Source organism: Sphaerodactylus townsendi, linkage group LG12, assembly GCF_021028975.2.
Source record: "Sphaerodactylus townsendi isolate TG3544 linkage group LG12, MPM_Stown_v2.3, whole genome shotgun sequence".
Taxonomy (NCBI): Eukaryota; Metazoa; Chordata; class Lepidosauria; order Squamata; family Sphaerodactylidae; genus Sphaerodactylus; species Sphaerodactylus townsendi.
This window is the reverse complement of record NC_059436.1, coordinates 18,592,815-18,611,934: the sequence shown is the minus strand read 5'-3', so window position 1 is coordinate 18,611,934 and position 19,120 is coordinate 18,592,815. Positions and strand designations below refer to the sequence as shown.

At 44.4% G+C, this 19,120-nt stretch overlaps 1 protein-coding gene across 11 annotated transcripts in view; it reads left to right on the top strand.

Annotated features, from left to right (window-relative positions):
* The first annotated feature begins 2,423 nt into the window (after positions 1–2,423).
* The window catches only part of GRAMD1B (GRAM domain containing 1B), a 136,300-nt gene continuing 119,603 nt past the window's right edge, over positions 2,424–19,120 (top strand). For all 11 annotated transcript variants that reach the window (XM_048513518.1, XM_048513519.1, XM_048513517.1 and 8 more), the window contains exon 1: positions 2,424–3,220. In XM_048513518.1, the coding sequence (XP_048369475.1) occupies positions 2,874–3,220 (347 nt within the window). In that variant the 5' untranslated portion in view covers positions 2,424–2,873. The remainder of the gene's footprint in view (positions 3,221–19,120) is intronic.

The window sequence follows — 19,120 nt, the reverse complement described above, 5'->3', positions numbered from 1 at the left end:
AAACCCACACTGAAAGCCCAACAGCAACCAGGTGACTGTTATGACCACCTGTCTTAGTGCATCGGTGGACTGTGCTTCTATTTCTGTTTCCCCACCCTAACCTGAAGGGGAATGGCTTTTGCAAAAGGCTCCTCCCTCCATCCTGTGAATGTTGTCTGCTATACTTGGAGCTCTTCCATGCCATGCCTGCCTTGGGTGTCCTGTCCAGCCTGCTTCGGTGTCTTCTGTATGTATTCTGTGAATCTTTCTGAGCCTGAGACTTTCTCAGCAATGCATTTCATTTTGGAAGCAGACCCAAACTCACCTCCTTTCCATAACAACTTTGCTGTAATTCCATAACAGGGAAACGAGAGATGATGCTTACTAAAACTTGTTCAGTTTCACTCCAGATCCTTCAGGTGTTTTGCTTGGGCCAGATCCTTCATGGTTGCCAAAAATATTCTTTTAGGCAAAACTTTGTAGCAACCTCATGACACATGAACCCTCTAGTGGTAGACCAGTGATGGCGAACCTTTTCGAGACTGAGTGCCCAAACTGCAACCCAAAACCCACTTATTTATCGCAAAGTGCCAACATGGCAATTTAACCTGAATACTGAGGTTTTAGTTTAGGAAAAACGGTTGGCTCCGAGGCTTGCGTTACTCGGGAGTAACCTTGGTAGTAGTCAGTGGCTTTGCTTTGAAACAACCGTGCAACTCTTCCAATGGGTGAATCACGACTCCAGGAGGGTTTACTCAGAAGCAGGCCCCATTGCCAGCAACCGAGCTTACTCCCAGGTAAAGGATTGCGCTTTAGTTCTTCGCATGAAAATCAGTGGGGTTTAACAGCGCTTAACAGGGTTACCTATTCTGCTTCCCCAAAACTAGGTGTTAGGTTTAATGCTAATAATCGAGCCCAGTGGCCCAGGCCAACCTAGATGTTGGGGTGTGTGTGTGTGTGTCCCTGTGCGTGCCCACAGAGAGGGCTCTGAGTGCCACCTCTGGCACCTGTGCCATAGGTTCGCCACCACTGTGGTAGACTGTCCATTTAACTTAACATAAATGTTCTGGGTGGCAGCTGGGAGCTGTAGTGGCAGCTGGGAGTAGGGTGAACCATGGGGATCACATGGCGCTGCTGGCATTTCAGGGCCTTCTCCAGACCTGTTTTAACATCCCAATCCAGCCCTGAAAACCCCTCCCTGGGCAATTTGCCTCCCATCACTTAGCTTTTCTTTTTTCCCTTAGAGTTTTGAAGAGTTTAGGGCAGACCTGGGTATTATACGGCCCGCAGGCCACATCTGGCCCGCCGGATGACCCTGACTGGCCCGTATGAGTCACAAATAGTAAAAAATGTTAACATTTTGTCTACCATTGTTTTGAGAAATTTGTGTGAATAAATTACATTTTTTGGAAGGCAACCTCACTTTTTCATTGCATAACTTTAGCATATACTAGTCTTGCCTGCTTGTCAAAACAATGCTATTTACTGCTTTTTAATATAAAGAAATACAATAAATATTATGCAGAATTGCGTTCAGCCTTTTGGCCCAGCCCTCCACAATATTTTCTGTTTCTTTTGCGGCCCCATGGAAAAAATAATTGCCCGCCCCTGGTTTAGGATTTGTATCCCCCCTGTCTGTCCTATAAGGAAACTCAAGACAATTTACAAACTTCTTTCCTTCCTCTCCCCACAACAAACACCTGGTGAGGCAGGTGGGGCTGAGAGAGTTCTGAGAGAACTGTGACTAGCTCAAGGTCACCCAGCAGGATTGGAGAAGTGGGGAAACAAATCTGGCTCACCAGATAAGAGTTCACTGCTCATGTGGAGCAGTGGGAAATCAAACCCGGTTCTCCTGCTCTGAACCACACTATGTTGGCTCTCAGCGTGTTTCATTGGTGTTTCATTGGAGCCAAAGCCTATAAATGCTCTTTTATATAAATGCGTCGAAATATGCTGGCCACTCTGAAGGTCTTAAAGTGAAGGGCCACTTTGGGACCATCTTGCTGTCATGTCTTTCACCACTTTCTATGCTTAGAAGGCACCAAACCAAAACGATCACTTAGCTGGGCCTGCCACTGGTTTCCCTTTCTTCAGTCAGGGTGGGACAACCCACTGGAAAAGCGAGGATGGAGGGAGACTCCAGCCTGTCCTAGTGTCCCAGCCGTTTGTTTTCATCCTCCCCTGGTCGCCTTCCATTTGTCAGATTGGAGAAGAAGAACATTTCGTAACAGAGACCTTTTCCCATGGAATTAAGAGTATGGTTACAGTCGCAGCAGTTGCCTGAGCTTATCAACCGCAGGCAAAAAATATGCCACCCTTCCTTTCTCCTTTTGCCAATTTTACTGTATGTCATTGCTTCCTTCCTTCCCCTCCCCTGTGCTCTCTCTCTCTCTCTTTTTTTCTCTGCCTCTTTTTCTCTTTCTTTTTCTCTGACCTCCTCACAGCTCTTCACCAGCTCCCACACGGTTCCTCCAGAGCGTGCACAGCGGAGAGGTTTCCAACAGAGCCCCGGGGGAGTCCTCCATCCACTAAGCAAAGAGGCAAGAGAAAGACTGCTGGAAGCCAAGCAAAACAGAGGGGAGCTGGTTGCAGCCAGCCGGGCTTTGTCCCTGATGCTAAGCTCGCTGCTGCTTTAAAGGGGAGAGAAAGTTGCTCGGTGGAGTTGATGGAAAGGGGCAGAAAAGTCAAGAGCGTCTGGCAGCTGGTTCCGCCGGTGGCCTTGTGGCACTTCCTTGCTAAATGAAACCACCTGAGGAATATGAGATTTCTTACTCCCGAGGGAGGGGACTTGCCCAGCCGAGTAAGAAGGGAGACAGCCAGATTGTAATCCTTCAGTGTGGCTTGCATTAAGGTCACCAAGTGTCGGGAGGGGAGGAGAAGTGATAGAGGACCTGATGCCTGCTGCCAACATGACAGAGACCCTTCAGCTCCCAGCTCTGCAAGTTCCAGAACAGCAGGAGGCGGAGAGCGGCCGTGCCTGGTCCAGTTCATCCACCCCGACCCTGCGCCGAAGGCAGTTCAAGATGAGGCGGACGAAGCACATCCAGGAACCGAACCTAGAAAGCGCATCTTCCTCTAACAAGGAATTCCTGCAGCTCCCCTCCATTGAAATCACCCCTTCGAGCGATGAGGACACTGCTTGGTCCAACTGTTCCACACCCAGCGCATCCCCACGGCGCAAGCGCTTGTTGCTGCGCAAATGGCTAAGTGTGCGGGAAAAGAAGGAGTGCAGTGAGAGCAGGTAGGTCACCTTCCTCTCCAGACTATGTTTGTCTTTCTGCCACTTGGTGTGGCACTGTGCGTTATGTCCCCCTCTCCTGGTTGGACTAGGTAGAGCTGCATGCCAATTGGACGTCACTTGTGATGGGGCTTTCCTGATCGTTTACTTCTGACTGCAGACTTCTTGTAACTTGTGATGGGGCTTTCCTGATTGTTTACTTCTTGACAGATTCAAAGGAAATTGGGAGGGGGACAGTTTATAGGCCAAGGATTTTTTTTTTTGCAATATTTACAATACATGGCCAGAATGAGATCATCGGGGTGTTACATTTATATCTGAATTGCAACTTGCAGACTTTGTGTGTTCGCAATTCAGAAAAAAAAATATTGGCCACAGTTCCACTTGAGTAAGTACCGGGGGACTAGAGATGTTCTATCCAAAGGCCACGCCATCTTGTAGCTTTGTGGGCTCCCATAGGCCCACTCAAGCAAAGGCTAGAAATGAACATTTCGCATGAATGAATGTAAAATACATTTGTGGTTTTGCTAGTATGAGGGATGGTTTCCAACCAGCCTTGCTGAATTAAGATGAAAACATCTAATTGTCAGAGACTTCGGTCAGGCATAGTTCTCTGATAGGGCCATCTTAAGCTGAGTAGCTAGAGTCATTTAGTAGTACTTTAGAGACCGAGATTTTCAGAGTAACAGTTTCAAGAGTCTTTGCTTCCTTCTTCAGAGCTTTGACTCTTGAAAGATTACACCCCGAAAATCTTGTTGGTCTCTAAGGTTCGACTGGATCCAAATCTTGCTGTTTTACAGCAGACCATCATTGCTACCCTCTGAAACGATCCTAAACAGAATTGCACTCCTCCAACCCCACCAGAAGAATGTCCCTCTGCTCTGGATCATGATGACAATTTTTTAAAGAGCAATTTAGCAAATAGTTCTTTAATTAATTAATTGATTGATTGATTAATTAATTAGGCTGATATACCGCCCTGTCCCAAAAGGGCTCAGGGCGGTGTACAACACAAACTTTCCCACAAAAATAACCCAACCCAACCCCAACAAGTGAAGCAAATGGCTAATAGAAATAAATAATTTACAGATAATAAACACACTCCATTTGCTATGAGCTAAAAATCCATTAATTCTGTTTGTGTATGTGTTGAGTGAAATGTGAGGCTCAGATAGCCAAGTCTTGCTCTGCTTATTAGGAAGATAGTCCTCTTCACTGAAATTAGATCTACCTTCAAGCAACTCTGCTTCAACAAGCTATTGTTGGGGTAGTTAATTTGCTGGAGGGCCTAGTCAAATAAAGCTGATTATCTTCATTTCAAGTTTTTTTTCCCCAGTTAAGCAACTTATTAAAAGCAGATAATATTTTAGGGGTATCTAGAACTGACATCCAAATTCTCAGATTTGTCAATAATCAGAGATCGGTTATTCATATACTACTAAATATCCCTCCCTTCCTCCCTCCCCCACCCCAGTTGAACTGCATTAGTCTCTTCTCTCTATGCTTCAAATTAACCAAGTAATGAAGTGGGGATTCTCTTACCCCCCACCAGGTTTCTGTGGCTGTAAGGATAAACTGATATAATCAGAATCCCCAAATAATTCATTTTGAAATCAAGAACAGAATGTGTTTTGTGGCTGAGCATGTATAAAGCACAGGGATGCCAGCCTCCAGGTGGGACCTGGGAATCTCCCAGAATTGCACTTACCTGCAGAAAATGGTTGTTTTAGAGGGTAGACTCTGGCACTGTACCCCACGCAGGACCTTGTCCTCCCGAAGTTCCACCTCCAAATCTCCCAGGTTTTCCCAACCTGGAGCTGGCAATCCATGTAACCCCTGCCCTGCAACACTAGTAAGGCTTGATAACCAGACTGGTAGAGTGGATGTAGGATGGAGACGATTCTCAAGTGAAATTTAGCACTAGCTAAAGAGTGAGAGTATATTGATGGTAGGGAGGTTGGTCATGAAGTGTATATATCATAAGAATGCAAGACCGAAGGTCCACGTAGCCTACCATTCCCTTGGTGGTCAAAACTGTGTCTCTAGGAAGGTCACAAACAGGGCCTTTCTATGTCATTTGCCTTATAGTACCTGGCCACTCAGCATCCAGGCACACTTGAAACTTTGGGAGCTGTTCTTGTAGGAGCTTGTTAATTAACAAGTGCCCAGCTAAGATTTCACCACCGTACCCCTTTACATTTTTGAAACTGTGGAAAAATGGCTGAGGCTGTGCATGGATTACAGAGCATTAGCATACCAAGACCAGCATGCAGCTTTGGCTCTCCATGCCTTGCAGATTCCAAATCCATCACAGTTATGGAAATAGAAAATATAGTGCACCTTGTCAAGCATGACTCCTCCTCTTCTCCCACTATGGAGCTATTCTGCTGAAATGCCAAGCTGCAGACACACGGAGAAGTTCCCAAACTAGGTCTATCAGACTGGCCAAGATGGGTTATCATCACAGCAAGTGGGGGCGGTAAGAACCGCAAAAGCTTTCAGAACATTTTGAGTTAATTTTGAATCGTGAACCTGCTGATGTTTGTTTGTTTGTTTATTTATTTATTGTTTGAACTTTTATACCGCCCCATGTTGGGCTGCTTCCAGTGGTGGGATTCAGCAGGTTCGCTCTACTTCGGCAGAGCCGGTTGTTAAATTATTTGAATCCCACCACTGGCTGCTTCCCCCTTTTCCTGAACCCCCTCCCCGCCAAATTGTGCTGCAAAGTAAAAACAAAGGCTGGGCCACAGCTACAAGTAACCATAAGTAGGGTTTCCAGCTCTGTGTTGGGAAACACCTGAAGGTTATCGAGGTGGAGTCTGAGGTCAGGGTTTGTGGAGAGGAATGATTTCAGTCTGAGTCCACCTTCTGAGGCAGCCATTTTTTTCCAGGAGATCAGTTGCAGTATTGGGCAATCTATTGTCAACACTTGATGTTTGGCAACCCTCAACCCTCAACCATCAACCAAACAACCTCAACCCTCAACCATCAGGAATGGGAGCAGGAGATGGAAGGTTTGGGATCTTAATGGCCCAAAGGGGGTACTGCAGAACTAAGGCCAGGTCCCCAACCCCCAGTCCTGATCAGGCCCAGCTGTGAAGACTGTCTTCTGGATATATTATCTGCCTATCAGAGTTCAGAGTAGGAAGCATGGTAGAGCCCCATGGTAAATCCATATCTGGTCAGATCTTAGAAGGTAAGTAGGGTTGCCCTGGTTTGTACTTGGATGGGAGACCACCAAGGAAGTCCAGGGTTGCTATACAGATACACACAAAACCTCCCTTGTTCTTCTCAGACCTTGAAAACCCCATAGGGGTTGCCATAAATTGGCTGCGACTTGGTGGCACTTTGCACAGTCCCAATGTCCAGAGTTGGAATAGCTTCACTTTTAATTCAGGAAGTATTTGTCATTTGGGGATGACCAAAACAATACATCAAGGAATGGTTGCACTTTCATCGTTTCAGATCCTCCAGCTACAGGGATCATGGAAAAGCAAAGATTTGGCACTGAAGCATCTGTTGCTGTGCCCATCAGTCCCATCAGCACTGGCTGTAACTTGGAATCTGTTAGCATTTAGCTGTGCGAGTAATGGGCATGCAAAATTTATGTACCAAGCATGATAGCGTCTCTGCCATTCCATTATTTATTGATCCCTGTGTTTCTGATGTTAAAATATGCTCTTTCTAGTTCTTTCTGGGCATGCAGGAAAAGGAAATTGGTTTCTCTGGGAAATTAATCAAATCAAGTCATCCTCTCCCCTTGGCTTCCTCACTAAATTATTCTGTACAAACAATACACTGCAGACCCTGCTCTTATGAACTTGGAGTGGGGTAGTGGGGTAGGATAGAGGTAATGGGGGGGCAGGGTGAGTCAGCCACAGAAAAAGCAACTGAGTAGAAAGATGTGGCCCTGACCTGGATGACCCAGGCAATTGGCCATGCTGGCAGGGGCTGATGGGAATTGTAGTTCCTGAACATCTGGAGAGCTGCAGGTTCCCTACCCCTGGTCTAGACCATCCCTGACAAGTCTTTGTCAATTCACTGTTTGAAGACTGCCAGTAAAAGTGGGGGCGGGGGCTTACCACCTCTCTAGGTAGCAGATTCCTGCTAAAATATTCTCACTGTAATTTTCCCCCCTAATACTCAGCCAGTATCTTTCTGCCTGGGTCCTTGAAAAGACCTATCTGAAGACTTCTCATGAGAATCACCTCCAACTGAAGAAACAACTTCAGCAGGGTGTTGTGGGTTTTCTGGGCTGTGTGGCTGTGGTCTGGTAGTTTTTGCTCCTGGTGTTTCACTTGTATCTATGGCTGGCATCTTCAGAGGCATGTCAAGGAAAGATGTTCTTCTCTCTGCGCGAGCAAAAACTATAAGAACATGGCCACATAGCCAAAAACGCACAACACCCAGTTGAGTCTGGCCGTGAAAGTCCTTGACAATGCAACAAACAACCTCAACATTAACCAGTGTTAATATCCTTTTATCAAAGTTCTCAAGACTCCCCGTCAGGCAAACCCTTAGCTCAAGACCCATTCAACCTCTCAGTAATGTATTTGTAGGTCCCATTGGGCCAAATAAGAGCTGTGTAATTTAAAACAGGGTGGGGTTATCATAGTGAGTATATCAGATGTGGAACTTTTAAAAGAAACATAATTTAGCACTAACAAAGGGAGCTTTGATTCTCGAAACCTCATGCCCTGAAAATCTTGTTAGTCTCTAAAATGTTTCTGGACTTGCATCTATCTGTTCCACTTCCTTTTTAAGAAACAGGAATGTGCTCATGTAGATTTTGCTTTGGCATCGTGGAAGCACTGATGTGTCAGGAGATGCTAATGAAGTAGCTCAACCGGCAGTTGTGGAAAATGACTTTTTTGGGGTCATTAGTGTGACAGGCAGCGAGTGGAAGAGAATTCTGCCTGCTTCGCCCACATCTACCTTTGACCTGGTTTTGGAGGCGGAAGAGGAAAAGCAAGGTGGTTTCCTGGTGGCTTCAGTTTCTCAGAAATTGTCGGGGAGGGTTACTTATTAGCATCCAATGCAGAAACAGATTGTAAGATTATGATTAATGCTTTTTAATGGGAACATATCTTACGTATTCCGCTTTTCATAGGCTAACCTAAGGAGAGGCAAGGCTGTGAATTGGTGTTTAGAATCTGGAAATACTTAAGTGACTTCTTACCAGTTCTGCTTGTTTGGGCTGATCCCATTTTCTCAACCCTTTGTGCCTAATATTTGTAGACCTCACCTGGAATATTGTGTGCAGTTCTGGGCTCTGCAATTCAGGAAGGATATTGACAAGCTTGAACGGGTCCAGAGGAGGGCAACCAACATGGTCAAAGGTCTGGAATGCATGCCCTACAAGGAGAGACTTAAGGAGCTGGGTATGTTTAGTTTGGTGAAGAGAAGGTTAAGAGGTGACATTATAACCATGTTTAGATATTTGAAGGGATGTCATATTGGTGAGGGAGCAAGCTTGTTTTCTGCTGCTCCAGACACTAGGACCAGCAGTAATGGGTTCAAGGTGAAGGAAAAGAGCTTCCATCTAAACATCAGGAAAAACATCCTGACAGTAAGGGCTGTTCGACAGTGCAATGCACTACCTCGGAGTGTGATGGAGTCTTCTTCTTCAGAGGTTTTTAAAGAGAGGCTGGATGACCATCTGTCAGGAATGCTTTGATTGTGTGTTTCTGCTTTGCAGGGGGTTGGACTTGATGGTTCTTGGGGTCTTTTCCAATTCTAGGATTCTAGAATTCGAATACTTGAGGCAGGGCTGAGATAGGAGGGCCAGTGTAGAAAAGCGCACCCATGTGGCTACCTTTTTGGGATCTTATTTTCAGCACAAGACGGGTTTTGGGTTTTTTTTTTGCACACTGAGATTTCTATCCAGGTCAGAGTAATTCTTGCCTTGAGAAGATTGCAAATCAGACTGGACAACCTGATTCATTCCAGCTGTTAATAATTTGCATTTATTGTATGATGTTCGAAGTTTATCAAGCGATATTCTGGAGGGAAGCACTATCATCCATCCTCTGTGTGCGCCCTTATCATGTTAAGCAATCGCTCAGTAGAGGTGGCTAGAATGGAGTTCGTAGGTAATGGCTGTAATAATCTCTTCATAATTTGAATTCTTGTCTTGGGTAATTAAGTCTCAGTGGGAGACAAACTTGGGATTCAGAGAGGCTTCTCTGTGTTGGCTGTCACCTGAGGCTTTACAGCCTCTTTGATTAAACCGATCATGTTAACAGTCTCTGTTAACAAATATTGGGTGGATTTCGCAACCCTTTTTAATATGTTGCCAAGGTGCTTTGTTCATATGGATCAGGCCTGCGCAGATGCGTATTGGGGGGAAATGGCACCAGGACACAACTCCTTGGCCCTCCCACCCCATGCCCCCCATGCCCCTCTGCATCCCCATGCTTGGGGGTGGGGCCTGAGGGTGGGGGTCAGGGGCGGGGCCCTGCCGCTGAGCCCTGCCCCCGGCCTCCGTACAGGGGCCTTTTGCCCCAAAGACGGCCTGCACAGAGATGGGCGGGTGGGGCTTGTGGTGAGTGGCTGGGGCGCCCTCACCCCGGCGCCCCCCATGTGACCAAAAGGCATGACCCCTTGTCCCTACAGGCCATTCGCCTCTGGGCCTGCATGGTTAGTGACTCAATTATCTAACCCATTATAGGTGGTTTGCCCACCGAGAGCTTAATGAACTTCCCAGTTTTTGCTCTGGGAGTGGGAAAAACATCCCATGGGGAGGATTGTTAGCCTTTGACCAGCCGCCATTGTTGAATAATGGACTGTAGGTGTCTCTTGTCTTTCCCATATGTGGAGCTGATGAAAGGGCATTCTATTTGTTTGTTTGTATTATTTGATTTGTAGTTCTCTCCACCCCTACAGGAAGAGGTTTTCTTGTGACAATTGGCATGTTTCTTATGATTTGTTCCTACCAGTACCCTGGCGCTCTGATATTGGGGTTGGGCAATTGGGGATATCTCTCTACTCTTTTAACTTTGACATTTATGTCTAGCTTTATGGTTTATTGCTATTGGCTTATTTGTTTTTTGTATAGTTTGTTATTTTTAGTAATAGAGAGCCAGTATGGTGCAGTGGTTAAGAGCGGTAGACTCTGATCTAAAGAACTGGGTTCGACATGAGCAGTGGACTCTTATCTGGTGTATCAGGTTTGTTTCCCCACTCCTCCACATGAAACCTGCTGGATAACCTTGGGCTCATCACAGTTCTCTCAGAATTCTCTCAGCCCCTCCTACCTCACAAGGAGTCTGTTGTGGGGAGAGAAAAGGAAGTCTATTGTAAGCCACTTTGAGACTCCTTACAATTGAGAAAAGTGGGGTATAAATCCAAACTCTTCTAATACTGTATTGTGTTGCTGTATTTTATCCTGTTATATTTTGCTGCATTCTGCATGCTATTTATTATACATACATTGTTTATGGCCTGTGGGTCACAACATTAAAATAAATTCATTCATTCATTGAAGCAAACCAAGATCAGAGGCAGAAATGTGACATGTGATCATTTCCCCCTAATCAAAAAGAACGAAGTGTTGACGTTCATGCCACAAAGCTGTCAAACCAGTGAAAGAGGCAGAGGCAGAGGTAGAAATCAGTAGTTAAATATAATTTGAAGTAGTAAATTGGCCCTAGACTCTATCTGACATTTGAGTCATACCCTTGACCTCTCTCCTGGCTCTCTCAAATTAGTGACGTTAATTAACCAATTCAAAAGGCAGCCGTTTTGGTCTTCACATTCAGGTGACAACATTGATCCAAAATTGGTTTTATGTTCCTTCCAGATGCTCTAATGCCATCTTCTGGCTCCCCTGTAGATTGCACTAGACTAGGTCTGTCTGAAGTCCGACTTTTTCTGAAAAGTCCACTTCAGGTTTACCGCTTTCTTGTCGATCTGAGCACAGTTCCCCAACTGCTCTGCAGCTAGGGCCTCTTCCGCACATGCAGAATAATAATGCACTTTCAATCCACTTTCACAATTGTTTGCAAGTGGATTTTGCTATTCCGCACAGTAAAACCCAGCTGCAAAGTGCATTGAGAGTGGATTGAAAGTGCATTATTCTGCATGTGCGGAAGGGGCCTGGGTGGTGCTGAGGATAGGGCACAAAAAGGTAACCAGGTGGGTCTTCGATAGAAGAGTTAGATTTGAGTCCAGTAGAACCTTGGAGACCAACAATATTTCCAGAGTATGAGCTCCTTTAGTCAGATTTTTTGAATTTCCCATCAATCTCTATTCACTCTTATAGCCTATTCCTGAGCATGTTTTCTGAGCAGTCTCCCTCCATCGTTTGGTGTTATTTTTTTTAGTAAATAGTCTTAGGACAGTAGCTGTTAATGGTGTGTGATACTGAAGGCCCACACAATAGCAACACAGTACTTTTAGCAGCAAGAAGTTCTTTCACCAGACTAACCATTGTATTTTTGTCAATCCAGGATAAGGCAAAGAGAGATCCACCACCCACCCCCTTTCCTGGAAAGTCAGATATTGATTTATTGCTTCTGGTTTGATAAAGAAATAGAAATGATCAGTTGGCAAAATCAAAGAAAATCAAACAAAAGCAAGGATCGTTGCTGTTCCTGGGGCTCCTTCCTTTCTTTGTCTAGTGAGGAATAAGGTGCTCAGGTTGAGTTATCTTTTTTTGGGGGGGCAGCACCTCCAACCTTCCAAATAAGCCTGAGGTTTTTCATTTTCTTTTGAGCTTTTATTTATGATGTTTGGGTGGGCCTAGACTAGGAAGAGGCATGAGAAAGGCGAGATAATTGTTTGACTTCAGGCACAGGCTTTTGGCACGATCCACGGGCAGATGAATAAGCTTGAAAGTCAGTCAGGATGGGAGGAAGGTCTGGACTTAATTGTAGCAGTTGTCTTCCACTATGACCACCCGCTTTGATTTCATCTCTTCCTCTATCTGTAAAGCACTCTGGGAATCTCCCACAGTTAATCCGATCTCTAGGCTACAGAAATGGCTGCTTTGGAAGGTAGAGTCTATGCCAACTCTGGATTGGAAAATTCCTGGAGATTTGGGGGTGAGGCCTGGTGAGGGCAATATTTAGGGAAGAAGCCAGCATGGTGTAGTGGTTAAGAGCAGGTGGATTCTAATCTGGATAATCGGGTTTAATTCCCCACTCCTCCACCTGAGTGGCAGAGGCTTATCTGGTGAAACAGCTGTGTTTCCACACTCCTACATTCCTGCTGGGTGACCTCGAGCTAGTCATAGTTCTTTGGAATTCTCTCAGCCCCACCTACCTCACAAGGTGACTGTTGTGGGGAGAGGAAGGGAAAGGAGTTTGTAAGCCACTTTCTGTTCAGGAGAGAAAGGTGGGATATAATTCCAATCTCCTCTTCTTCTCAGAGTGTCCTGGTCCTCAGACAGGGCAATCTTTTTGGTCTGCATTAATAAGGAAATTAGTTGTATCTGTCATGTCCTGAAAGAGAGAGAGCTTGCCTGTGCAAGTTATTAGTAATGTTTGACATTTAGAACAAACATATGTATCATGTAGAAGTTAGTTGGCCCCAAGGCTGAAGAAAAAGCAATTTCATAGTAAATTTCACCCAGTAGCATTACCCTCACTCCTGTGGGCTTGAAAACTTGCTTGGAATATGAGTGCAATTTCTCATCTCATGTGAATAACATTTTTGCATCTGTAATTGAGCTGCGGTACAAAAACTGTCGACTTTCTGTAGCTTGGAGGTAATCACCATCCATTTTTTTTGTCATTCTGTTTTCCAGGGGATGGAATTTGCATGCTAATGTAGCAAACAGCATATGTGTGTCTGAGTTTATATATAAATGATTTTATTCCAGGATAATTTATTCTTGAAGCAGGCATGCAAAACAAAGCAAAACAAAATAAAAACCAACACACTGGGTGAAGGAATTGGTATCCACTTAAAGCCCTATTGCCAGGGACATACCCTTGGTCTAACACTTTAAATTTAATTCAAAATATATTTTGTTTGTTTGTTTAAAGCATTTCCAGGCCACCTTACCACCCATTCAAGGTCCACAAGGTGGATTGAAGCCCAAATCAATATACACAATCGCAAAGGGCAGCCTTGTTGGTCAGCAATAGCCAGAATCAGAAGATGAACAAGAGTTTTTGAGGAATAAGCTTTCAAGAGTCAAAATTCCCTTCATCAAATATGTCAGATAAATACACATATACATAAACATCAGACAAAATGAAAAAGTCTTCACTGGCTGGCAGAAAAGGCAGAAAAATCTCACTGGGGAAGGAATCCCATAATTCTGGTGGCATGACCAAGAAGATCCTTTCTTGAACTGCCACCTGTCTAGTCTCAGATGGAAGGACACCCAAAGCAGGTCCTCCAAAGATGACTAAAGTGGCCCCAAGCTGTATATGGCTTTAGAGCTCAAGAACAGCAACTTGAATTGAGTCCAGAAGCAAATTGGGAGCTGGTTTAGAAGGATCAGAAATGGAGTGATATGATCCCCACAACCAGTCAGAATTTTGGCCAGCATTCTGCACCGACTGTAGCTTCTGGACTGTCTTCAAGGGTAGTACAATGTAGTAATCTAATCTAGGTGTAACCAAGGCAGGCACAACAATGATAATAGGAGAGGACAAAGGAAGAGAGATTCCGGCCCTGAAAGCCTTCGACAATACAGCGTAAACATTATTTTCTCCGTTGACTCCGAGTAAACTGAATCTCTGATGAGCAGCCAGTTTACCTCGAGAGGAGTCGGCAAGGGAGAGATTACTTGTTCGTTCCCCCTCCTTAGTCAAATATTGCCTATCAACAAATTCTAATACCAAAGATGTAAGTTTCTCTGCATCTCTCTCACCGCCAAGTTAGTAAGTAAAGATTCAAGCACTGCATTTCATTTCCTTCATGGCTGTCCAGTAGCTGATCATTGTGGAATCTCTTTTCAGATTATTCAGTTGTAATAAGATTGAGTTGAGGGTTGTTACAGATAAGCAACTGGAAGAGCCCCTAGCCTGGGTCCCAAACCTTTCTGAACCTGCAGGCACATTTTGAATTCTGAGGCAGCATGGTGGGTGCAGTAACAAAAGGGATGTTGCAGGACCTGGAGCCAGCCGCAAAGCGATTGCCACAGCTTAACTTCAGTAACACAGTGCAGATCCATGTGCGGTGGCGATAGCTGCTGCCACAACAACATTTCAAAAAAATCTGTGCAGCCAATCAAATCTCCCATAACCAATCAGAAGTCTTGCTGGGCAAAAACCCTCCTTGGCTCCACCCACTTCCCTCCAAAAAACACTGTGTTGGGGACCCCTGCCCCAGCTCTTAGTAAGACTGAGATAAAGCGAGAAAGAAGTGTCTGATTTCTTAATTCTGTAAATACCTTGTTGGTTCAGTAGACTTTCACCCAGTCTGCTGATGTAGCTTGTTTGTATGCGTGAACCTTGAGCTCCTGAAAGAGAAAACCATCACCCGAAAGAGAAGAGCAAGGCACACATAGAAATTCTGTTTAGAGAGTTTAATTGTTAAAAAAAAAAGTTGGTTAATTTTTACAAATGCTATCTGATTGCTTCTTAGGCTTGTTAAAATGGCGTGCAGGGTTACATAGACTTAAGACCCCAGGAATAATTGCCATTAAGAACAAGAGCGTGAATTGGCAAGGAACTCATTAAATCTTTGGTTACCGTCTAACCTCTGCTACTATACATATTCTGGATATATTAATATGTGTGAAATTCGCCCCGTTGAGGAATAAGGTAAGGGTTGTATTGGTCATTAGCTATTTCTGGTCTGTTCTTTGTAAAAATATCAGTCTGACTTCAGGGGCATTTTGTTTCCAGGAGAGGATACCATAATACAGGAATAGCATATTTTGATCATTATTGGTGCTCAAAATTTAGAAAAACTGGGTTCCAGTTTTCTAGTGAAAAAAGTAAGACTTTGCATAGTATGAAAGTAGGGAACATCCTTTCTTTCCTTGTGGGTGTCTTAAGTTGCCAAAGTTTGGTGAGTGTCCTCCAGAGTATTCCAACATGATGGAGCAATATCTTCTGCTTCTAACTGCATGGATGGATTCTCTGGATAGGGGGTGAAAACTATCTGGAAATAGGAATCCTTATCCTAAAGGGATGGGGCAGGAGGGAGAAGTTTGATATTAATTGGAAAAGGGGCTTCCAACTCTTAAGGTACTCTGGTGAGAGCTGAGAAGACCAATTCCAGCAAAACTGCTCCCTTGAGCTGTTTGGTTTGCTGGGTTTTGGTCCCATTTCCTTGCATTTCTTTTGCTCCTATCTGGAATGGAGATTTAAGATATAAAATCTCTCTCTCTCTCTCTCTCTCTCTCTCTCTCTCTCTCTCTCTGCCTGTGTGGGGAGAGAGATTCTATGCCTTAAATAACTCTTAAATTCAGAGTCATAAGTTTGACTCTGTGTAGAGTATTGCCTGTTTGGTGCAGATTTCAGGTAACATTTTTGCCTTTGGGATTTGAAAAGATAAAAGTTTCTCTGCATGCAGGTTCATTTAGTCTGGAATAGATGTCATTTGTTGCCATAATTTTTGCAGAGAATCCAGACAATGCCTTTGCTGGCTTATTCATTCCATTGCTTAATGGATGGTTGCCTGCAGTTTTTTTCAGAGGTCCTATGTGGTGGTTTATTTTACTTAAAATGCAATAGCAGCATCATGTGAAGACTAGCATAGTGCAATTAAAGATTTTCCAAAGTGCTGTTCATGATTTGCTGTCCCTTTAAATGTCCTTCTGTATTCTGGTTGTCTTAAAGCAGCTTCTGATTCCCTGTGCTTAATTAATTACTTCCTCTTTGATGCCAGGGGCCACTCACAATCTGTTGTGCTTTGTTCCTTTCTGGTGTGCAGGTATAAGTGAAATGGGCTTCAATTTCTGTTTTCCCCTTTGAAGCAAAAATGATTTGAATTTTATTTTTATTATCTGTTATTTTTATTTATCTGTTATGAAATTGTGACGTGAGCAATCACTTTGCAATCAAAGAGAAAAGTACTAATTAAAACCTTGCCCCTAGGTCCTCTAAGAACTGTTGAGGAATTGCTGTAGGAAGTGAGTAATTAAGCAAATAAAGCATGAAGCAACTGGAAAGTCATAAGTAAATGGGAGGGACTTCCAACTATAGTGGAATCTTGCATGTGGGAAATAGATTTTTGTGGGAAATATAGCCCTCTCCCTAAACTGCCATTTGCAATACCAGTTGGCTTGTTGTTTGGAAGCAACCACAACACATGTTCTGGGTTCCAAAATTAGTTCATGCTGCATTAATTGAAATATACCTTGCAAAACCTCAGTTGCCGTAGAGAACTGCCTGAAGATGTTTCAAAGGAGAGCAAGGAAGGACATTGTTTTGTGGCTGCTTATTCAGACGGCTACCCTGATCTGCATGATCTGAACTAGCCCATTTCTGTTGGAAGTATGCCAAGTCAGCCTTGGTTAGTACTTGCATGGGAGACCACCAAAAAAGTCCTGGGTTGCTGCACCGAGGCAGGCAATGGCAAACCACCTCTTGTCTGTTGTTTGTCTTGAAAACCCTGTGGCGTTGTCCTAAATTGGCAGAGAGTTGATAGCACTTTTATACATATAAGCAGAGAGCATATTTATGTATGCCATTCCTATGGGAACCACTGGTATCGGTGCCAGAGGAGATCAGTAGAACCACAGCTGAATCTTGAGATATTAAATGTTTTGAGTAGATGGGAGGTTGTGGGCTTTCAGTCTGTGTGGCCGTGGTTTGGTAGTTTTTACTCCCAACATTTCACTCACATCTGTGGCTCGAGACTTCAGAGGTACGTCACAGTAAGATGCCAGCCATAGATGCGGGCAAAAAACATTAGGAGCAAAAACTATCAGACTATGGCCACGCAGCTTGGAAAACCCACAACACCCAGTTGATTCCGGCCATAAAAGCCTTTGACAATACATTTGGAGCAGAGTTTGATGTGTGGGCTTCCAGGACTCAGAAGGGGCCTGTGTGTCTCCCTATCTAGAGCTAACATCCTCAATGTTTACCAACAGATAGGCTACAACCAGTTTTGTTTGTCAGGTTTGTCAAGCAGTTTTATTTGCCAGTGGTTTCATTTGTCAGGTTTTGTTTGTGTCCTCCCCCTCCCCCCTTGGGCACAGAGATTTCAAAAATGTGGAAAACCTCAGTGAACCTTTCCTCTGTAGAGCTGTTTTACTGAGGATCTCATAGAGGGAGAAGTAGCGTGTTACACTTGACTCCTGCACTCCCTTGCCAGCTTCTCTTACAGAATGCTGAAATGGTGGGTGGAAAAAAGAATTTTGATACATAGGTTAGGAGGCTGAGACTCATCCCAACAATTCTACCACCTTCCAGTCATCCCTGAACACAAGCAGAGTTAGTTTAAAATGCTTCTGCAAGGAACTTTTCAGGAAAAGGAGGAAAGATGCAACCCTTTCCCAAGATCAGCTGCCTTCTGATTTTGCGCTGTTTCTCTTTAAGGAGGTATATACTGAGGGGAACACTTTCCCCAGCCTTAAAAACACTCTGGATAGTTTCTGCTATCTTTCCCCACAAAGGCTTCCCTGCCTGTCTTTCCCTGTGGGGACGGGATAGCACAACAAAAAGAATGTGATAAGGCTTTTCCTTCCATCACTGTGCCAGAGGCCACAAATGTGCCACTTGCTTCCATCTTTTCTGCAGGGGGTGAAGTTACAATACAGTAATGGCACAATTGTCTAAGTGTTATGTGGATTTACAGTTCCAAAAGGAGGGGAAAAATGTCTCCACTCTCTCCCATCATGCCCACTGTTGGAACCTTCTACCATGTCCTACTCCTATTTATCTTTTTTTCTGAACTAAACCATCCAAATGCCTTGTCCTTTTTTCCCTTCCATTTTGATCATTTTAGTTGCTATTTCCTGGCTGTGTAATGCAGCTTTTGAGGTGGGGCACTTAGGACAGAGCAGTCAAAAAGAGGCTGTACCCTAGAGCTATAAAAAGTTATTACAATGCTGGCTGTTTTGTTTTCTTTCTGTTTTCTATTTCTCTTTGTATGGGATTTGCCTGCCGATTTGCTTTTTACTGTCAGTGATGCTGCTTAGGGAAATGCAAAAAGGAGCGGAACGTGTTTCAGTGAAAGAAGGTGGGAGATCAGCTCTAAAATGGGCTCTTATGTGGCCTGCTTACAATGGGACAGTTGGGAGACAGGAATCTGTGCAGGGTCAGCCCGAGGGTTTTTGGTATCCTACACTGCAGGGAAAACAGACCCCATTCAGGCTACTCTAACAGGGGCTGTGCTGTGGAAATCCCAAAAGGAAGCTAAATAGGTAACTAGCGGGAAGTGCACATTGATGGCCAGATAGATTTGAGGATACTGGAATTCCCACTAACTTCTCCTGGGCACAACAGAGAACTTCAAATCACATGCGTTCATGTCATCGCAAAGAGGTTTGTGTGTGCGAGGTATTAGTAATGGAACAACAAATGGTGACATCTTGTGGACAGAGTATGCAACTCCTTAACCCCCCCCCCCCCCAAAATCCATCCCTCTTTACTTTCTCTGTTTTTCAACTCTGCAAAATATCTGTCAGGTATTGTCTTAGAGCAAAAATACAGCATGGATTCTTTCATGGACAACAGGAAAGGTGGCTTGGGGGGGGGGGGGTCTTGGACAAAATAATAAATACAAGATATACAAGATAGGGATCTCTCTGCAAGAAGTTGGTACCTTTTTGTTCCACAGCTTCAGGAATCTTTGTTGTAGAAAACAGCTGTGAAGTGAAGAGGGAAACTAAGGTCATTTCCCCACTCACCTTTTGTTGCGCGGTAGTTGCGGCAAATAAGCCGGGGGCTTGCTGCATTCTCCACTACCTAAGCAGCAGCAACGCAGTGACCCCGACTCTGCCACTCTCCGTCCTCCTCAGTGCATGTCATTTCTCCCCCTGGATGGTTG